The following is a 22,272-nucleotide window of genomic DNA, read 5'->3' on the forward strand; positions in this document are numbered from 1 at the left end:
AAGTAGAGACCGTGTTTTTGTGTTCCCTGTCTTGTATCTGAATGACCGCAAGTGTAATACTCGTGATCGGAGGTGCTGTTTAGTTTTGACTAGGAGCAGTCTCATTTAGTAGTCAGAACAAGAATTGTCTATTTTGTTTCATTGTATGCTAGAAGACTACAATTTTTAGAAGATCTCAAAAGTGTACTGAACGTGTAATTATGATAATTATTACCAATATTATAACCTATAATTAATCACTGTTCCTCTGATGGGTGGTCTTCCCACACAACACTATGTTGAATACTATTAAATACTCTTTTGAATAATACTAGGCACGACTAATACTGAGTGTTTTTTATTTATTTAAGCCCGTTATATATTTTTTAAGCCCTTCTCTCTATTCGAATTGCCGAATATAGGCCTCTCCTAATTCTCGTTATTCATTTCTGTTGTTTGTAAGACGTTTTCACATTGGTCCTGCAGTTCTTTTAATATCGTCGCTCCAGCACATTTAGGGTCTTCCTTGTGGTCTTTTGGCTTCATATGGTCGCCAATTCCAGATTTCTTTATTCCATCGGCAATCCTTAAGACGTTCGTTATGTCCAGCCCATTTCCATTTCAGTTTAGCTGCCTGTTCGACAGCATCTTTTACTTCTGTTCTATTATGAATGTCTTTGGTTTTATGGTCTTTGAGTGAAATACCCAGCATCTGTCGTTCCATAGCTCTCTAAGTTTTTCTGATCTTCTCCATGTTTATTTTAGTGAATGTCCAGGTTTGAGCTCCATATGTAAGTACAGGTAGGATACAGGAAGTCATTCATCATTATTCTTAGTACCGTAAAATGGGGCTACTTGGTCTATAGATAATTTTAAAAAAGTGTTTTGGCTTCTTCATTTTTGCAAAAAAAAAATATTAATTCTTAATTTTCAAGTAGCCCCCCGATGGGGTAACTTGAAAGTAAACCTTTAAAAACGTAGTATTTTAAATACTTGAAATAGCAAAATGAAATAAAAACCTATTGTCTGAGTTTAGTTAAAATCGATAAAAAACACGGTTTTTAGGAATCGTCGTAATCGTTAGGTAAGCACAGAGCAAGCATAAACAACAATGATAAGTCGTGGAAAGGAAGGCCTTTTCAAGTGGTACTGGACACGATTAAATCGGGCTAATCATTCAGTGACAGCACTTACTTAAAAAGGTGATTGCGTTTATTTTCAACTTACCCTACTATTTTCAAGTAGCCCCGTTTTACGGTATATTGCCAGTACTATAACCACAGTAATACTCGCTTTTTACAATTATTTTAGTTGATTGTACAGGATGAATCTTTACTCTCATCGGCATTCAGCGATGACAGTATTGATGATCCAACATGGTGTTCGGTACTGCCACATAAATCAAGCGGTGAAAATATTACCGAAGAAGATGCTATCATCGAAAAAAATGTTGATAAAAACTTAAAAGTTAGAGCAAGTATAGTGAATGAAGATTGATAGGCAGAACATAATATGTCAGTCAATGCACTGGATAAAGATGAGAAAAAAAAATACAAGGAAAGGAAAGCGCCAGCCATAAAAATGGAAGAAAAATTTGAGGAAGACACAAAGAAATTTGGGACAAGCTTACACTAATGCCAAAAATGTTAAGTTCCTGCTAGAGGCATGCAAGATAGGTGCAATGAAAGTAAATGTAAATTTAAATTCAAGAAAATAACAGATAAACGGAGAATCTAGAATCTTTTTACGAAATATTAGAGCTTTGGAGACCTCATGTTGCAAAGAAATTTTGTTTTAAAATGCATGAAAAAAACTCACATTAAATACCGTAGAGTGAATGTAGGAAACCGTCCAAGGGCACCAAACTATGAATATGAGTTTTAGATTGAAGATAATAAGTACAGAGTATGCAAAACATTTTTTATGTCAACTCTTAGCATAAGTGATAAATTTATCAGAAACATTCAGTTAAAAAGCATAAGCAAGTAGGGAACGAAATCAAGCAAAGGATCCGAACTTATTTAACTGAAATTCAAAAAGGTGGATCGCATTACTTAAGAAATCAGACAATAATAATATTTATAAGTGCCGAAAAAACGTTAGCAGACCTTCACAGAGACTATGTTTCTTAATCAATCGCACAAGAACTTGAGTATGGAAATTACCACATCATTAGACATATAGTTAATACAGAGTTTATCATAGGATTTTCCAAACCGAAAAAGGATCAGTGTTCACTTTGTGAGTCATACAAAAATGCAAGCGACAACGAAGTTCTCAGATCTAAATTTGAGAAACATTGTCATGAAGTTAAATTAAGTAGAAATGAAAAGACCAAAGACGTCGCATTAGCAAAATCTCTGAAAAGTGCATAACAGCATGCTTCGATTTGCAAGTTGTGTTGCCTACTTCGTGTGGTGAAATATCGAGCTTTTATTATAAATGACGACTTTCTACATTTAATTTCACAATTTTCGATATCGAAAAAGAACTGGGACATTTTTTTATTTGGTATGAGAGCATTGCTCATCGTTGTCCCAATAAAATTGGAACATGCCATTTTCAATACCCACAGGATATAGGAAACGGCAGCAACGTAGTATTATATTCGGATAATTGTTCCGGACAGAACAAAAATAAGTTTATACTCGCCTTATATGCGTATACGCAGTGCATAAATTTAATATACCTAAAATAACACATAAATTTCTGATTACTGAACATTTCCATAACGAGGGAGATAACATGCATTCCCTCATTGAAAAACAACGAAAGCGAGTTCTTAAAGGAGGTCCTATTTATGTACCAGCCCAATGGGTGACCATTATCCAGTCAGCTAAGAAAAATGAACCACCATTCAAAATAAATGAAATGTGCACTGATGGATTTTATGACCTTAAACACCTTTGTTCAATTATTGACAACAATTTCAACATTGATGAAGACGGACAAAAAATCACATGGAATGATACCAGGGTTTTGGAGGTAGAAAAAAACAGCCCATTTTCCCTTAAGGTGAAGACTAGTTTTGAAGGACCCTTCAAAACAATAAACCTGCGTCTCCAATTAAGGGAGCAGTTTACTGAACTAGAAAACTTAGAACTAAAAACAGCATATGCTTCTGCACCAGGTATCACTGCAGCTAAAAAGAGAGATCTCTTATCTTTATGCGAAACAAATGCAATTAAACCCCAATACCATGATTTTTTAATAATTTAGTTGTCGGCAATAATTCACCATAATATTGATGATACTTGCAATATAAGTATGATATATTGTATTGTCTGATGATACGTTTTCATTTTCTGTGTAGCCTGTAATTTTCATTACATACTGTTTTTTTTTCTCTGTAATAAAGTTACCATTTATTAGAAATTATGTGCATTTTTATTATTTCAGTTCAGAGCTATAAGGAGTTATGTGTAAAATCTATCTAAAATCAAACATTTTTTTAATATGTATTATTTGTTATTAAATCCCCTTAAAATTGATTATCTTTATTTTCAAAAGAGTAAAAAATTTTTTAATAATTAAATATTTTTAAATTCCCATTATGTCAGAAATATATTATTTGCAGTTAATGCTCTATAGTTGTCAAGGTGCGATAATATGTATTAGTTGCCTATATCTTATATCTATTCTAAAATTATTATTAGCTTGTTCTATGACTCACATCTCGATACTATAAAATGCCTTTTTATAGTCTATGAAGGCAAGGAATACGGGTAGTTGTTATTCATTTGCCATCTCTATCAGTGTTATAATTGTCAGCAGATGGTTTGTATACTACATCCTTTGCGAAAGTCAGGCTGTAAAAGCAAACCTTAAGTATTCTCTTCTCTTCGTTATCATCATTCATTATACAGCCCCTTTATTTGCTTCCACACTTGGACATAGGCCTCTTCAACGTCATTTTTTTTTATTTTGTGCTACTGTAACTCAATTCATAGAGACTATCTTGATATCATCTGACCAGTATATGAAGAATCTACCTTAGCTGCGTCTATCACTCCATCGCCTCCAATCCAGAATCTTACTTTTCCATCTCCCATCCCACAATCGTGCTATATGTGCCGTCCATCTCTATTAAAGCCTCGTAATGCATTGGAGAACATCATCCACCTTTTGAATTTCTACGTATATCCTCGTTTCTTACCCTGTCTCGTATTGTTAGGCCAAGCATTGAGCGTTTCATTTTTTTTGGGTTTTTCATAAATCTCTAGCTGTTTTTTGGTAAGAATAAGAATTTTAGCTCTGTAAGTAAAAAGTGGCAAGACACACTGGTTGTAAAAATGTCTCTAAATTTCCTATAAACCGCCCAACTCCGGGATATTCTTATTTGCAACTCACATATCTGATTATTTTTTGTGATTTTTATTTTATGTCCTAAATATGTAAAATTGTGAGCCAGCTTAATTTCTTTTTGCCCGATCTTGATGTTATCGCTGGGTACTGGGTTGGTCAGTATTTTGGTTTTGCTTTCATTTATTTTCAATCCCACTTTTTTTTGCTGCTTCAATAAATTATTCTATCTTTAGCTTTTTTTTAAGTCATTCGCTATCAACACTACATCATCCGCAAAGCGAAGATCATTTTCCTTCAATGATGATTCCTTTGTCCTCCCAGTTCAGTATTTTGAAAGCATATTCTAATACTGTTAAGAACAATTTTAGAGACATAGTGGCGCCTTGTCTTTTGCTGAATTAATTTGGTTTCGTCCTGTATATTATTTACGTTTTTAAATAACTATCGGTTAAGTAATTAACGTGATAATTTTTCGACTGTTCTAACAACTATTCAAATTTCGTCATTTTGTGTCATGTGGAACAATTTTACCCAATCATGTCAACATTAGACTGATAATTGCATTCAGTGTAATTTTCAATCCCTATGACAACACGATCGAGTTTGACAACTTCATCCAAATAAATTTCAAAATGTCACGTTTCGGCAATGAGAATGTTCAAAGTATAAATGCGCTAATCAAAGAAAAAATTCTATAGTAGAGAACAGTAACGAATCTAATGTTAACTTAAATTTTAATAATTGTACTTTCACTAACTGTACTTTTAATAAATAAATTTTTCGTTATGACTTTTTTTTCGAAAAATTATCCGCCGAATATCCCTCGGACATTGATGAATGCCTCATAATTTCATGACAAATTTCTCAAGCTCGTTGCTTGGTAACAGCACTCAGCCTTCGGCTTCGTGCTGTTACCAAGGAACGAGCTTTCGATTGTCATGAAATTATCTCGTCTGTTATCAATGTCCTAGGGATATTACTACTGATAATTCATTGTTTTAACAAGAGTCTAGGTTAGTACATTATAATAACAAAACTTTGCATGTTATTAAAATTAAATAAGTTATTAAATATAATTATTTATTATAATAGGTTAATAAAATAAGTTATTCAAATTAAAGTAAACAGTTCCAATAATATAAAAGCAAAAGATTAAAGAATATTGTAATATAGATCGACGGGGTGGAGACGCTCTTCATAGCGGACCCATTTATTACATTTAATACATACGATATTTTGGGTATATGAAAGCATACATAGTAAATAAGATAAACATCTAGAACACGAAACCAAAAAAAAACAGACAAAAAAGCACTGTCAATATTTATCGTCACACTTGTGCTAAAGGCTAGAAAAATTACAAATCTAATGTACATGAAAGTGCCAATAAAAGACCTTACTTACAGCATGCAGACAATTCATGCTATCAGTCCTTGAGGTGCATCAAATGTGGGGAAAACCATAAGACAAAAAATCTGCAAGATACCAGCAGAATAGAAGGCAAAATGTGAAAATTCTTCAGGGATGCGCAAAAGTACTAGCTTGGCGTAGACCCAGACAACAATCTCAAGAAAATACAACATTAGAACAAACAAGAAGAACGAATGGACATTCATACCCCCAAGTCACAAAATCCACCCAAAGTACAGTGACAGACTCGACAATATTAAATTCAAAGGAACAGCAAAAAGGACTAGCAATAATGGCGGAGGAGCTAGTTACAAAAATGGTGTAAAAGGTGCGAACCACGGGGATACGTGTAGATAGGTTCCTGGAACTCAAGAGGGTATAAGAACACAACGCAAACGTGCTGGATGAAATAATAAACAGATATTCAATTGATTTCGTAGCAATACTAGAAACCAAACTAACACACAATATCAACATAACGTTTTTGGGATAATAAATCTTTACTAAGTAAAGATCATAGATACAATTTAGGAGGTACTGCTATCCTAAGAACAGAAATAAGACACATTATGAAACAGACGCCACTAGTAAACACTATGGAAGCAAACAAAATAAAAGTCTAGATTTGACAAGGTAAAATAAGGATCACCTCAGCATAAGTAAGGCAACACGATTCTTTAAATGACGATGACCCGTATGCGTTCCTGAACATAGAAGAACTGCTCATAATTATAGGAAACGTAAACGCAAGATCTTTAAATTAAAACAATAGAGCTACGAACAGGAAGAATAATAAACATTTATGTAGTGAACAACGAATATACCATAGCAATATAGCACATCGAGGTAATCCATAGCCCAGGGAATGCTCTACCTATCCAATCAGACATAGTAGTCGCTAAAAACTCAAGACTACAAACAGGGATCCAATCATTACACAAAGCACCAGGAGACCACAACCCCATACTCCTAGAAATAGGCACATGAGAAGAAAATAACATGACAACAAGAAAAAGAAAGAAAACAAAGTAGTTAACCTACAAAAGACTTGTGACTATAAATATTGGTAATATCCCAACGATCAAAAACCGACAAGAAATAAAGGAAACAGTTCTAGAGCTTGAAAACATCATTAAAAAAGCACTAAGAAATAGCACTACAGAAGAATACATATAAATTCACCGCTACCAAATCATTCAACAATGTTGAAGATGTACCAAAATTTTTCTTAAAAACGGGCTCTGTTGCCGACGCGTTGCATTCTGGACGACCGGTATCTGTAATAGCTAACGAAAACATACAAACATTGGCGCTGGCGTTTGTTGATCAGCCAAACTAATCTGCGGTGCGGTTATCTGGAGAACTTCAAATATCCGATAGTTCTTTGCGAGGAATGCTGAAACGCATGAAATATCGAGTTTACCGTCAGCGTCTTTCCCACGCACTTCACGAGGATGATTTCGATCGCAGATTGGAATTTTGTGAGTAGTACCTCGAATACAGATCTGCAGTTCCAGTGTTCCATTTTGTGTATTGTGTACTGGAACAACCAGAATCGTCATGTTTTCATTAAAAAATAATTAAACCTGGTTGAGGAGTGTGTGTGGGTAGGTATCCATGAGATACGTCTCGTGGGTCCATACTTTTTTGAGGGTAACGTGACGGGCCAAAGTTATCTGGAAATGCTCGAAAATTTACGTAGGCAAATGGACAACGATTCAACACTCGCGAACATCCGTCATTTCATGTAGGATGGAGCTTCGCCGCACTACGCGATATGTGTGCGGGAGTACCTTAACGTTTATTTTGAAGAATGGTTAGATCATGTGATCTGACACCCTGTGAATTCTTTCTGTGGGGCCTTCTCAACGACCGCGTTTTTACAAGAGGACCATGCACACTTCCCGATCACCGAAATGCAATTAAAGAAGAATTTGCTTCGTGGACAGCTTAACGTGCTTCGCCGTACCTGCCTCTCCATTGCGAAACGTTGCAGTAAATGTATTAATCAAGATGGGCATTAATTTGAACACTTAGAGTAACCCTTTTTCGAATCCCTTTTGTAATTTCTTTGAAAAAATTCATTTTCACGCTGCATTTATTCTCTTAATGCAAATTTGTTACCTGCCATATGCCGACCCCTGTATCTAACTGTCTTAAGGCTGTGTATGCATTTTAACTATTTCTGCTTATTATATTTTTGTATAATGTATTTTTGTATACGTATATATGTTTCTATATTTTAAATAATTGTACCTACTTATTTAGAAATTTATAAAAAGGATCATCACCACTAGACGAATTTCACCTATAGTACTTTGTAATAAACATACTATTTAATGTTTTTTGTACAAAACAGATTACAATTATTAATAATTAAAAAAAAATGTAGAACAATATTGGAGTTAGCCTATCGCAGCCCTTGTTTAAGTCCTTTGACAATCTGTTATTTGTTTTTATTGATTTGTAAATGCAATAAATTTTCAAATAAAATAACCACTTCAACAAAACGTTAGATATGATCCATACATATTATTTATTTGACAATTGGAAATACGAGAAATGCACATGAACTGCCATCACAAATGATATTAGTGACACAAAAAATATTAGTTATCGATATAATAACAGTATAGCAGTATATAAATGACTAGATTTAATATAAATTAGTCACTATATTATACAGCATATTTTAACAGTGAGCCAATGTAAAATAAACCTTTCATTAGAATATAAATATTACTAAAAAACTCCAGAGCTTGTTATTTAACAAGTAGCCTCGAAACGTAAATAAATGGAAAAAAATACTTTCAAAAATAAATGGGAATAATAATATAAAGCTATTCAACATTAAATATAAATTAAATTGAAGTGCAAATAAAATGTCTATAAAATAAAGTTTGAAGAATCTGGGAAGGTACTAGAAATATAAAAAATTTAAATTAACGACATCTTTAAAGATCATATACAAAAAGGGCGCACATGTCGAGACAAACGTCCTGAAATAAATAAGAAAAAGTTATATATCACGAAGACACAAACGAAGAAAGGTACCAGGCCTAACTAACTACCAGCGAAATTTCATGAACTTACTGAAGAAGAGCAGATTCATATCTTAGTAGACTTGTTCAACACCATTTTATATTAGGAATCATAATCATTTTTGCACACACTCTTAAATTTTATATTTTATCTTACAAAACTTTACATGAAGGACCGAATTTAATTTTACTGCTCGCCACGTCGGCTGCCGATAGATTTCCACCATGACGTCGCAAAAGATCAACTTTATTACCCATTTTTGATGAAGAACTATGCTAGAACCGATGCTAGCTACTTTTTTTCATAGAGGACAAAAACCGAAAATTTAGGCCATGTCTTGATTGGATTTGGGTGTGCATAAGTTAAGTTAATGAAATATACCATTTAACTAGAAGGATTTTAAGGATTATTCAACAGCAAGGAGTGGTAAATGATGCTGAGATTATCGATGTCAGTACGTCTGTTCATGGAGTTTTTTTCCCTTAATATGTAACACATTTCTAGGAAGGATCTCTTATAGGAATTATTCTCAGTTCCTAGAGATTTAATATTCTCAAAGTCGATTTGGTGGTTAAGAGAGATAGCGTGAGTAATAAGAGCACAAGAGTTCTTGTTGCATCTGATCTGATCACTTTTATTTATGAGATATAACACGCCCTTTGAGGGTTCTTTTGTTTGGCCAATATATTTCAAATGACAGTCTTTGCATAAAATGTTGTATACCACATTTTATTTCTCCCAAATATCTAAAGGTGTTTTAATACGTGAAAAGAGATTTCCAACTGTTTTACAATTTTTGATGCCTATTTTAGTAGATAGGGGTTTAAGAAATTTAGTAAGTTTCTCTGTAACCTGTGGAAAATAGGGTAATGAGTTTTTATTATTTACGATTGTTTTTATTGTTTAATTGTTTACTAATCTCTAATTAAAACAAGCTACTTTTTCTCCTGGCTTCATGTTTCGATATATTGTACATCAGCGATAGAATAAAAGTATTGTATTATACATATTGTTTTCCTGTAACATACTGTGACATTTTTGGCACTTTTTTAAGTTTGTATAAAATCTGAAAAAAATTTAATGTGTTTTTTACATTATTGTATTTTTAGTATATTAGTATTGTATTGTATTTAGTAACTACAATTTTATTGTAGTTACTAAATGTATTTTTTAACACCTAAACTTATGTATTTGACATTGTTTGACATCTTTATATGACTTTACAATCATCAGAACTGAAGATGTGCAGAAATAACTGCACGAAACGTTTTCTATTAAAAGATTGAAATAGTTTTTTTATAGTTTTTTTCTCCTTGACTGATCTCCTCATTTACAGTGAGATTTAAATCTCACTCACATTGTGTATTTAAATTTAGACGGTCGTACTCCTTTCAATATATATATATATATATACACTATTTACACTATTTACTAAAATTTATAATAAAACTGCATTTAAATGACTTTGCAGTAAGCTGCAAATTATTTGCTTTCCTATTAGGGCTTTCCCATTTTAAAGTGTGGCACTGCAAATCGTGTTTGCGATTTATATACTAGAGAAGACCTAAGAAATATCCATCTTACCTTTAACGTAAAGCAGCGAGTGTTTCGAATAATCCGTTCCAATCGAATTTTCGGCGACGCATTCATACTTCCCGTGATCCTTTTCTTCACTCGAGAGAATCTGAAGTGCGCCTGGAAATAAGGATAGAGTATATTATAAATAAGATTAGTCGCTTTGCCGGTGTCGGATATATTTAAGGAAGCTGCAAATGATTGTTATTGTGAAAGAGGTTTTCAATCAGGTTATTTGCTGTATGTACACTACGAGGTTTAACTTTCTAAATATTTTTAGATGAAATTATATTATTGTTTGTTTCCTTTTTTTTTTAATATTTCCACTCATCTTTCTGAGTAAAATATATGAAAAAAGTAAACACACTCTACAAACTTAACGTGTAACCCAAAATAACCAAGCGTTTAAAGCATTTTTTTCTAAAACAACTTGTTTGATTAACTTTTTTAACTAAACCTTCCCCTTTTTAAAAAGTTTGTTTTATTGTATTTGAAGACAAGTCTATTTTTGAAAACTTCAGTATTTGTGTTAATAATAACGTATTTTTCCCCAAAACTTTAAATAATCTCGTTAGGTATAACATCAAGTAAAAATCGAGTCTAGCGTTATATTTCTATAAAATATTGTTTTTTAAAATTTATTCTTAATGTATTTTACATTAAGAAAAGAAGAAGAACATGCTTTTATTGAATTTAGTTAGCATTGTAAGCTCCACATAATATCAGGTCATAAAGGAGTAAGAGTAATTATAATCTTTTTCCAAGAGTATTCCGCAGATTCCTTATATAATTTAAAACAGCCTCAAAATGAACATGCCATAGTAAATACTTCCTTTCCTAGATAATTTCCCATAACTAATTCAACGTAGGACAAGTCATTTCACGTTGCTCTAAAATGTTCAATATATACTAAGTGACATAAAAATTCGAACAGCCATTATAAATAATTACATTGTATATATATATAATATATATATTATATATATAATATATATATATATATATATATATATATATATATATATATATATATAAACACATATATATATATATATATATATATATATATATATATATATATATATATATATATATATAACACTCAACCTACAAGTTTATAAAAAATAGACAAGTTTTGTAAAAACCTTAACAATGCATGTTAATTTTTTTTACGTCTAAAAATGACGTTTTTGGGGGTTGGGAGTATGGGTTTGGGGGTTCGGACTAAAATTGCGCTATACCTTACTTTTTAATCACATACAACGTAAAAAAAATTAAACAAATTGAATTCTGTGAGTACAGGCATTTTGCCAATCTTAACAGGGGGTACACTTTATGTTTCCCTTCTCTATTCCTAGAATTCCCGTTCAGAATTTCATCACGTACAAATGTTCCTACACAATATTTGATTCACAACAAAAATGGAATTAATCCCAACAAAGACTACGAAAATTAGTACAACGGGTACAAAATGAAAGAACAGTAGTAAATATTATAGAAAAGAACAAACGATATTGAACAGATTACGATTACGCCATACATGTTTCACCTAACCTAACCTAATTACCAGAAATGTAAATTAAACTATCCCAATAGTTCATAACTGTACAACATACTCTACGCGAATATCAAGCATGCACAGAAGAAAGAAGAAAAAAAAAAGCAAAACTTACGAGAGCATTAAAAAAAACCGTGAAGTTTTATCAAGGCCGTAAATATGTACAATAAAATATAAAAACCAATGTATCTAAATAAACTAAATATTTTTTTTCTTCAAACGTCAAATAATGATGACATTACTTATCTAACTTGATCCTGTCAAAGTTTGATGTCTCCGCCGGCAGCAGTTTTTTTCCCATTTCTTTACGGCGAAGGGAAAAATGTTGTCATGGCAACAATATGAAACATGTCACAAAGCAACAATACAAATGTCATTAACAACAATTAAACATCATTTTTATTTATAGTAATATTAAAAGTACAATTAGTTAATGAGGCATTTTCAAAATTAAAACCGTGCAAAAATGTTCCCGACTCTTGATACGCATTGGTAATTATTGTTGATGATACTGATGGTCGAGAACAAATTTCAGCATCATTCCCGATGTTGGCGAATCATGAGGGTTTAAAATTTTTTGAGCATTATCGTTCTTATTTCTTATTGAATCCTCTATATATCCTTCGGCAACCGTGCTTGATTTTCAGCTCCCATGTCGTTTGAGGCATTCTTGATTTCCGCCTCCATCAATTAAAAGTGTTGCTAAAGTTCGTTGTAAAGAGTGACCCGTGTATGCGCTTACATCGTTTAAATTTAAATAACTAGCTACTTTTTGGGCTACTGAGCTGATCGAATGTATTCCCATGACGCTTCGGTAACACTTTCCATTTTGGTACTTTTCCGAAAAAATCGGTTTTCTGTGAAATTTTCAGGCCGCAGTGATGCATACTTTTTATACAGTTTATTGTAGTTTTGACCAATTATCGTAAAAGATCTAATTTGTCGTGTTTTACTGTCTGGGATTTTGATAATTATTACATTTTCTTTATCCTCAATGTCCACAGTCTTCATTTTTACCATTTCGTCGCATCGACAGGCGCCGGTAACCTCAATTAACAAAACAATCTGAAATATTTTTATAATTTAGTAGAGTATACTACATACTTTGCAATATAATTTTTTTACCTTTAATCCTAAATACAATTTATCTGGCGCTTCAAACAAAAATTTATTAAACTCGTCTTTAGTAAAAACTTTAGACTTCTTTGCAGTATATCCTTCGCTTGTTTTTTTTTCAGAAAGGCACGTAACTTTAAAAATTTGCTTATATCCACATTTTTTCTAATAACTAACTCGGATTTTATCATAGAGTATCGTGACCACATTGTAGAAGATTTCCATTTATTTTCATTTTCCATAATATTAAAATATGCCAGTAAAACGTCTTCGGTAACTTGCCGTACTCCTCTTGTATCGCACCACTCTTGGAAGTGCTTGTACGCTAACCGATACTTTATTCCGGACTTGGAGGGCCCCAAACGTGCTACTGCATCATTAGCCGCGGACTCAATTTCGTTTAGGTTTTCCATTTTCGCACTAAATTTGCGCTTGCGGTTGCAACAACAATAAGCTGTCTTTAATAATTGCAAACAACTGTCAAACAACTGTAACCAGGGAGACGCAAATCCCACCGACGACTTAATTATTTTAATTTCTAACATCTAGACGACTTTGATAGTTGTCACAGTTAATTTCGAGTAGAAATAGCGTATGAATTATTGTACTATTTATGGTTGAAAATTGCTACGTTTGAAGAAAAAATAGTATACTTTATTCGGCAAAGAAGCGACTTTTCTTGACTTGCCCTCTATTACGCGCCTCACTTCGTTCGGCGCGTAATATCGGGCGCGTCAAGAAAAGTCATGCTTCATAAAGTAATATACTATTATTATCAAGTGGCGGAACCTAACTAAAACTGAATCCTGTGGTTCTTTAAAAATGCATTTATTATGGTATGTCACCGTAATTTTCTATGCCCCTCAGAAATCTAAAAATGGATTACTAGTATGGTCTTTGCATCGCGATATTGACAACATCGACTCTTTAACTAAAGATGCCCAAAAGTTTGAAATAATATCTTTCTACAACCTAACAAAAAGTGGAGTAGATGTGATAGATAGAACGGCTTTAAATATATTGTAGCCAGAGCAAGTAGAATATGGACAATGGTAATATTTTATGGACTGCTAAATGTGGTTGCAATTAATGCTTTTGTTATAACTAGGCACAATAAGTCAGATGCACCCTGTAGTACTGACAGAAGATTTTTTTAAAACAATTTAGGACTTGACATGGTTAAACAAAACATTGCAGCACGGGCTTTAACTGAGATATTGCCTAGATGTGTGCGCCAGATTGCCGCAAAATATGCGGGTATTATAATACCTGATCCAGAGCATTAAGATCTTCCACCAAAAAAGGGGATACTGCAAATATTGTAAAAGGTGTAAAACTAGATTTTTTGTAAATTGCGTAAAAGCTGACTTTGTCTGGAGCATATTACAGCCAGTGTCTAAACCAAAATTGGGAAAAAAAAGTTTAAGTTTAGGTCACAGCCGTTTTTGCTGCTAAAGAGTTTTGGAGTAAAATTTATGTTTTTTTAGTTTTTAGTTATTTCTTTATTAGACTTAATAGGTTTAAAATGTTTGTTTTTGTAGAAAACGGCGTTATTGATTTTTTAATATGAATATGTCCAAAATTAACAGTTTTTTTTTGTATTTTAAATGTTATGGAAAGAATAATCTATTTTTTAATCAAATATTTATAAAAGTGTGTTTTATTTTAATAAAAAATAATTTTTGCAAAAAACAATATTTTACACTAAAAAAATTGCCAAAAAATGGTACAGGCATCACCCGTGTACTCGTGTAATTTTTAACGCAGCGGTCCACTGAAGGGTTAAAAATATACTGCAATTTTCAAATTGTACTTATTTTAACTAAAGCGCTTCCAATACTATTTTGCTAAATGTTGCTAGATATAGTCTTTTTTACATAAAGCTACACTAAAAAATTTTGACATCATTAACAATTTTTAATGTTATTTTTACGAAAGCAACTAGGCTACTTATACACAAAACAGTATTAACTGCAAATATCATGAGGCTACATCGTACCAAGCTTATGTTTTTACTTAAGAGTAGATTGTATAAGTTTTTAATCCATTATATGTACTGTTTACTGTTGTGTATAAACATAATCTGGTTTACTAATAAATATATTTCATATTAACAACTATATCAAAGTTTAAATTTTCACGGTGTCCTTAAAATCCCCTATAAACTGTTGTATAATTTACGTAGTTATAAAATTTCTCAAGTGATCCCCCTTAAGAGCTAATAATTTTGCAAAAGCTATCCCCACAGCCAACTATTCCGTGCTAGCGCCTTGTACAAATACAAACTTCTTTATTAAAAAACTCCCACGAAGGCAAGTTTTAGCGACATTAAACAGAGCGGCCAGATAGTAACAGTTATTAAAGAGCCAACTGAGAATCCATGACTCTCCCGTCTCCTGCGCTTTATGAAATTCATGAGTGGGACAGCGAAGGTATTCGAATGCGGTTAGAAGTATAACTACCTTCAAAGCGATGAAAACTTTGCGAGCTTCGTTATTTAACGAAATATAGGTCTGTTACAACGTATCAACCTGCCGTTTTGCAACCCAAATTTCGACCCGTGAAAGAAGGTAAAATAGAGGGATTGTTCTTCGTGGCTTACGCAACATTTTGAAATTAAGGCCAAAAAAATCTTAGTAATATACCATGCTTTTAGATGAATGTTATTATGCCAAAAAAATTTAATAATACAGAAAAAGACTGTAGTTAAGGTTAGAAAAAGAAGTCCCTGTAAAAAAAAAATGAAAATATTCAAGAAGACTTTATATTAAATAATTATATTGTATATTAAATACGGTGTCCAGTACAATGTATTATTTTAATTACCACCTTTACTTAGGGTATAAATATAAACATATTTTAAACATAAGGCTATATAATATATTCTTCTTCTTTTTATTTATAAGTTAATACTGGTTATCGAATAAACAGAGATCCTTTCAGTCTTCTTATTCTCGTGCTGACATCAGATATGCAGTACCAATTTCTTACGTCTTTTAACCATAGGATCTCAATATTTATTACAAGTTTCAGTCATGGACTCTCAGCAGCCTTCTGAAACACTAGATTTTGAAAGCATGCACACGATTCAAAGATCTCACTTCAGGTGACAAGGTCTCACTTCCGTATATCAGGATGAATCATATGTATCATTTCAAGACCCGGGTTTAAAGATAATTCACTGCAAAGGAGGCATTAGTCAAATTTAACAAAGGCATTCTCAATAATTGCTACTCTTATCCTTACTTCTAGGCCACAGTCCCATTTGCTGCTTAATGTCGCTCCAATGTATTTAAATATTTCAACCTGTTCAAAAGGTGCATATTTTATATTCAATTTAGCTTCCAATGAAGTTGTTTGCTAATTATTATGTATTTTAGATTTTGCAAGTTACTTAGTTTTAAAGACTATTAAATTTGATGCCTTTTCGTTTTGTTGTGCACGTCGAAATATCTTTTCTACATAAATTTTTAACATTAGTGCGAACAGTGGATAATACAGCCCTCTCTTATGCCTTTCCTTATCCCTTTTCTTCTGTGTATAGGACGTTGGCGATTCTTAGTTTCGCTTTTTAATTTGAATATAGTTGTTGAATAATTCTGTCTTTGTCATCGAAACCAATGTAGTTTAACGTCTGTACTAATAGTTTATAGTTGTTAGACGGTTTCTGGTAGTCAGCGAAGCAAATAAAAACATTTATTCTTTGGTCATGATATTTCTGCACTAAAAACTTCATCCAAAAAGTGCCTCTTTTGCGCCCAAGTCGTTTTTAAAAATTATGGATTATTTATAGGAACGCGTTTCTTGCGTGGTTCATTAAGCAAATTAAACGAGTTATTCGCAGCTACTGGCACTGTGTTTCTTTGGTATTGCCACGAAGGTTGATTTAAGCTCATCTTTTAGTATTTGATTCGTGTTGTATAAATTGTTAAACTGTTTGCATAAACATTTAAGATCAACTCACTTAAGAATTTCCGCATTTAAACTATCTGGTCCAACCGACTTATGTTTTTTTTAAACTAGAGAGTACATATTCTACTTCTGACTCATGATACTTCTGATATTGGTGCTCCATATAATTTTATTATCGTAGACATTTACGTTAAAATTGTCAGAGAAAACACCTTGCTATATTTCACATACATATTGGACCTTTTACACCAATACAATACAAAGACAGAATTTGTTATATTTAAAGTTTTTTATGACAGTAGAAAGAGTTATGATTATGCTACGTTAATATTATTTATACTATATTTAAAGCAACTGAGGAGCATCCTCGAAAAAATGGGTATACGGGGTATACCTCATCATTTGATTTACCTAATAAAAAATCTATGCGACAATTACACCGACCAGATCAAAGTAAAAATGAAATTACTGCGTATTTGTCCTTAACAATTGTGTGTGACAGGGGTGCATACTGAGCCCCATGCTTTTTCACATATACAGCGAATGAATTATGAGACAAGCTTTGTCTCATAATCCATTTTAATCGATTTTAGAGGAAGTAAGAGAATCTTTAAAACCACCTTACATATTCGCAAAAAATAATTTAATGACACAGAAAACCCTAGACCTGATGACAGTTGGACGGAAACATAAAAATAGAAATATTAACAAATACCTCGAAATCAACAAACTCATAAAAAAAATTAAGCAAGCCAAATAATCTTGGCTCGACAATTTGTGTAGAAAAGAAAATCTCCAAAAAACAATGACAGTTTCAACCTCCACAAAAAACTTAAATTTACCTCTGTAATTGGGAAACTGAAAAATATAAGTACTTTAAAACGCAGATGCAAACATTTGTGATCACAAACAAGAGTGAAAAGAATGGGAAAGATACATCAGCGACCATACAGAAATGATACACATACACATACTACCTGTGACAATAAGTTAGAAAGAGGTCCCAGTATACTGAAATCATAAGTAAGAAAAGCAATAAAGCAAGCAAAAACTAATAAAGCACCTAGACCAGATCAGATCCCTGTTGAGCTACTTAAACTATTGGACGAGGAAAACATTACCTACTTAACTACCTTCTTTAACAACAAAATTTACAAAGAAAGAATAATACCAGTTGACTGGTTGGAGTCACTGTTTAAAACATTACCATTTTAGACTAATCAGTTTGATGGGACATACACTTAAGATACTTTTACGAATTATGCAAAACCAATATTGTTCTGAAGCTATTTTCTTGTGGCATTTTAAATTAATTACTATTTAAATGGGAATAAGCCACAATTAAAGGTTAAAATACGTTTATTGACGTTTCAATTTTCACTTCGGAAATCGTTCTCAAAATACAAACATTAGTAAATTCATTTGAATTCTATAAACAAAGTTTTGGACTAGCAATGGGCTCTAGTTTATCTCCATTATTAGCGGATATATTAATGGAAGATTTTGAAACAAATATTATTTCTAAACAAAATTTAAAACCCTCAGTATGGTGGAGATATGTAGATGATGTATTCTCAATATGGCCTCATAGATCAGAGTTGTTGGACACATTCCTAAATGATATAAACGATAAAGAAGAGACAATAAAATTTACCATGGAAAAGGAATATAATAACAGATTACCTTTTCTGGATGTTTTAATCTCTAAGAACGATACTGGATACGAAACTCAGGTGTATAGAAAACCAACACACACCAACAGATATTTAAATTTCAAATCAAATCACAATATTAATATTAAAAAGGGAATTATTAAATCCTTATACGATAGAGCCAAAATTATTTGTTCTAACGAAAATTCGTTCTTGGAGGAAAAACATTTGTTAACATCTGTTTTATTAAAAAATGATTATCCTTTATCGTTTATAAATAAGGAATTTTTAACAATCGATCGAATAGAACAAAACAACTTAGAACGAGATCCTACAGCATATACAAGGAATAATTCGAGGAAAATAACAATACCATACATAAAAGGATTATCGGAAAAGCTTAAAAGGATAGGAAATAAATTCAACATTTCAACAACATTCAAAACAACAAACACGTTGAGATCTATTTTGTCCAAAACCAAACCTAACAATGAACAAGAAAGGACAAAGAATTGCATTTATAAAATACCTTGTGAATGCGATCAGTTTTATTTAGGTGAAACATCAAGACCATTAAATGTTAGAATAAGTGAACATAAATCCTATATTAAAAATAGAGAATTTGATAGATCTCAAATATGTAAACACGCATGGGATAATGAACATAGGGTTCAATGGAATGATTCAAATATAGTCCTAAAAGAAACGAATGGTAAAAAGAGAAAAATCAAAGAAGCGGCTCTAATTATACTAAATGAGACCAATTGTGTCGCGAATTCCTCGGCAGAATGTAGTAGGATCTGGTTACCCATATTGAAAGAGGAAGTTATTAAAAGGAAAATACCAGTTTTGGTAAGTCAGTAACATATAGAGAATACATCATTTATGTTTTTTAAATAACAAACATATAAAATCGGAATTTGGTGTTTATTGAAGGTAAACTAAATGCACGATCAAATACTTACCATGTCGGGATAGTATTATGAGGTTTTTTCCTGGTTTTTCCCTCATAATTTACTATGGAATCACTAACAGGAGAATTTTACTGTCATCATGGCATGTATTTGTCTTTTTAAAGACGAATTACATGTTATGATCTTTTCTGACGGATATTCTCAAGTTAAAGTTAATTTCATGTAATCGAATGAACTATCTTATAAGTAAAGTCGTCCCAGGAACGCAACTCAACAATATTGGCAATATCATTTTAAAGTCGTCTACTTTAAAATGTATAATGTATGTCTGAATTGTCAATATAGATGAGTCAGATAAAATTAAATTATTAGAAGAATTTTTCACTAAGTAACAAAAAACAAAATTTGTTTAATTTACTAATGTTTGTATTTTGAGAACGATTTCCGAAGTGGCAATTGAAACGTCAATAAACGTATTTTAACCTTTAATTGTGGCTTATTCCCATTTAAATAGTAATTAATGCAAAACCAAGTATTCCTTTTGTGTGAAAGTAGAATGATTAATAAGCAGTTTGGATTTAGAAATGGTCTAGGAACTAGAAAGGCACTATTTTGTATGCACGTTCTTTTACAAAAAAGCTGTGAATTCTGAAAGAACGTTTATTTTTGTTTCATCGACTTCGAGAAGGCATTCGACCGAATACAACACGATACACTTTTGGCCACTACGATATAAGACTGCTAAAATACTTATATTACAATCAAGTAGACTCTGTCCAAAAAACCTTTTGTATTTCCTGTACTCTAAAAAAATTTTTAGTAAGGCTTTGGATAATAGAGAAGAGGAAGTAAGACTAGGTGGAGAAGTAATCAACAACATAAGATACACTGACGATACAGCCGTTCTTGCAGAAAATTTAAAGGATCTCCAAACATTAGTAGATCTCTAGTCAGTGAAGCAAGTTATCGAAGAGGCCTTAAAATTTACATTTCAAAGACAAAGTGGATGGCGGTTGGAAAGATTAATATAGAAAAATGATTGCTTTTGGTTAATGGAGAGGACATAGTAAACCATTTTAAATACCTCGGCAGCTGTTTAAATGTAACTTGTGACTTTGATGAAGAGATAATAACCAGGATCGAAATATCACGTAAGGCTTTTATGACTTGGAAACCAGTTTTATGTAATAGAAACCTGTCTATACATATTCGTAATAAGGTTTTAAAATGTTATTGTGGTTTGCCCTTTTATTTGGTTTTAAGACATGGACATTAAAAACCACAATGATTAATAAATTAGAAGCATTCGGATTGTGATGCTATCGATGGATCCTAAAAATATTAAAAGTTTAACACACTTCCAATGAAGATATTATTAAAATGATGAATTCGTTACGCCTGCTCATAAACATTATAAAGAGCAGAAAACAGAATACTTCGACCATATAATTAGAGGACCCAATTACCATCTAATTCGCCTTATAATACAAAGAAAAGTGAAAGAAAAGAGATGGATTGGTCAGTAGAAGAATTATTTCGCACAGCGGCCTATAGAAAACGGTTTCAGGAAATTGTAAACATGATGATGGCCAACGTCTAAATACGGACACGGCACCTAAAGAAGAATATTTTTTCTTTAAGTAATTTATTATCATTTCTTTTTATATTTAGTTTAATTATTATAAATACTTATAAGACCACTATTCGCCTTCACTCATATGGTCCAGCGTGTTTTAGCGTTGTTTAGTTACAGTGAGAGTAGCACTTAAGTTTTAAGTTTAACCATCCACCTAAGTATATGAAGCCAGACCAACTGACGTTCTACAGTCCAGCACTCTGGCGAGAGAAAAGAAAAAAAGAATCTTAAGCTAGCGGGAAAAATGAGCAGAAATCAATTTAACTTACGTAATATTTTTTCACCCATTTTTTACTAATTTATTACCACCCTAATCATTTTTTACCACCAAACCAACCTTAAGGGGAGCGATTCTGCAGGCTTAAGGTTCAAGCTAGCAGAATTCGGAAAAAAACTTTTTGCTTATGGCATATTTTTTCACCCATTTTCACTAATTTATTACCACACTAATAATTTTTCGCCGCTAAACCACCTTAAGGGGAACGATTTTTTTGGCTTAAGGTTAAAACTAGTACAATTTCAAAAATAATATTTATGATATACCACAGTGCTCTGCTAGGTTTTTATGAATTTATTACCGCACTAGTAATTATTTACCCCTCAACTACTGGTTATGAGAAGTCAATAATTATTTCGAGTTAATATTTAAGGTGATAAAAAATCTATTTTTACAATTTTACTGTACTCTTCTTGTATCTGAAAGTATAAATTGCTCGCCAGGTTTTTACTGAATTTTACCCACTCTCATAATTTTTGATCCCGTAAGCAACAGTTAATGGGAAACATTCAACAAGATACGCATTCACGATTTTACTAAACTTCATGAACGACAATCTCAAAAAATTAATATATCACTTGTTTGGATTAAAGGGCATTGTGGAATAAAAGAAAATGAAGAAGTAGACGAAGAAGCTAAAATTGAAAGTAGAACAGGAGAATATTTAAGGTATAAATGTCCTCACAATGAAATTGCTTGCCACGTAAAGCCCACATTACTAACAGAATGGAGAGAAATGTATAGAAGCAGTCAAAAAGGAAAATTTTATAAAAACATAGTTACCGAGCCTCCTAGCCAATCTTGGTTCTCAAGACTGTCGGGAAGCAAGCAGTTTATCTCTGTATTGTGCAGATTAAGATTCAACCATGTTTTAACTCCGCAGTATAAATATAAAA

The 22,272-nt window shown here is 32.2% G+C and overlaps 1 protein-coding gene across 5 annotated transcripts in view; it reads right to left on the reverse strand.

The window, feature by feature from the left end:
• Lar (tyrosine-protein phosphatase Lar) overlaps positions 1–22,272 on the reverse strand; it is a 1,676,858-nt gene that overhangs the window by 215,639 nt on the left and 1,438,947 nt on the right. For all 5 annotated transcript variants that reach the window (XM_072529515.1, XM_072529513.1, XM_072529514.1 and 2 more), the window contains exon 6: positions 10,321–10,431. In XM_072529515.1, the coding sequence (XP_072385616.1) occupies positions 10,321–10,431 (111 nt within the window). The remainder of the gene's footprint in view (positions 1–10,320; positions 10,432–22,272) is intronic.

The sequence above is a fragment of the Diabrotica undecimpunctata genome, chromosome 4 (genome assembly GCF_040954645.1).
Source record: "Diabrotica undecimpunctata isolate CICGRU chromosome 4, icDiaUnde3, whole genome shotgun sequence".
Lineage (NCBI taxonomy): Eukaryota > Metazoa > Arthropoda > Insecta > Coleoptera > Chrysomelidae > Diabrotica > Diabrotica undecimpunctata.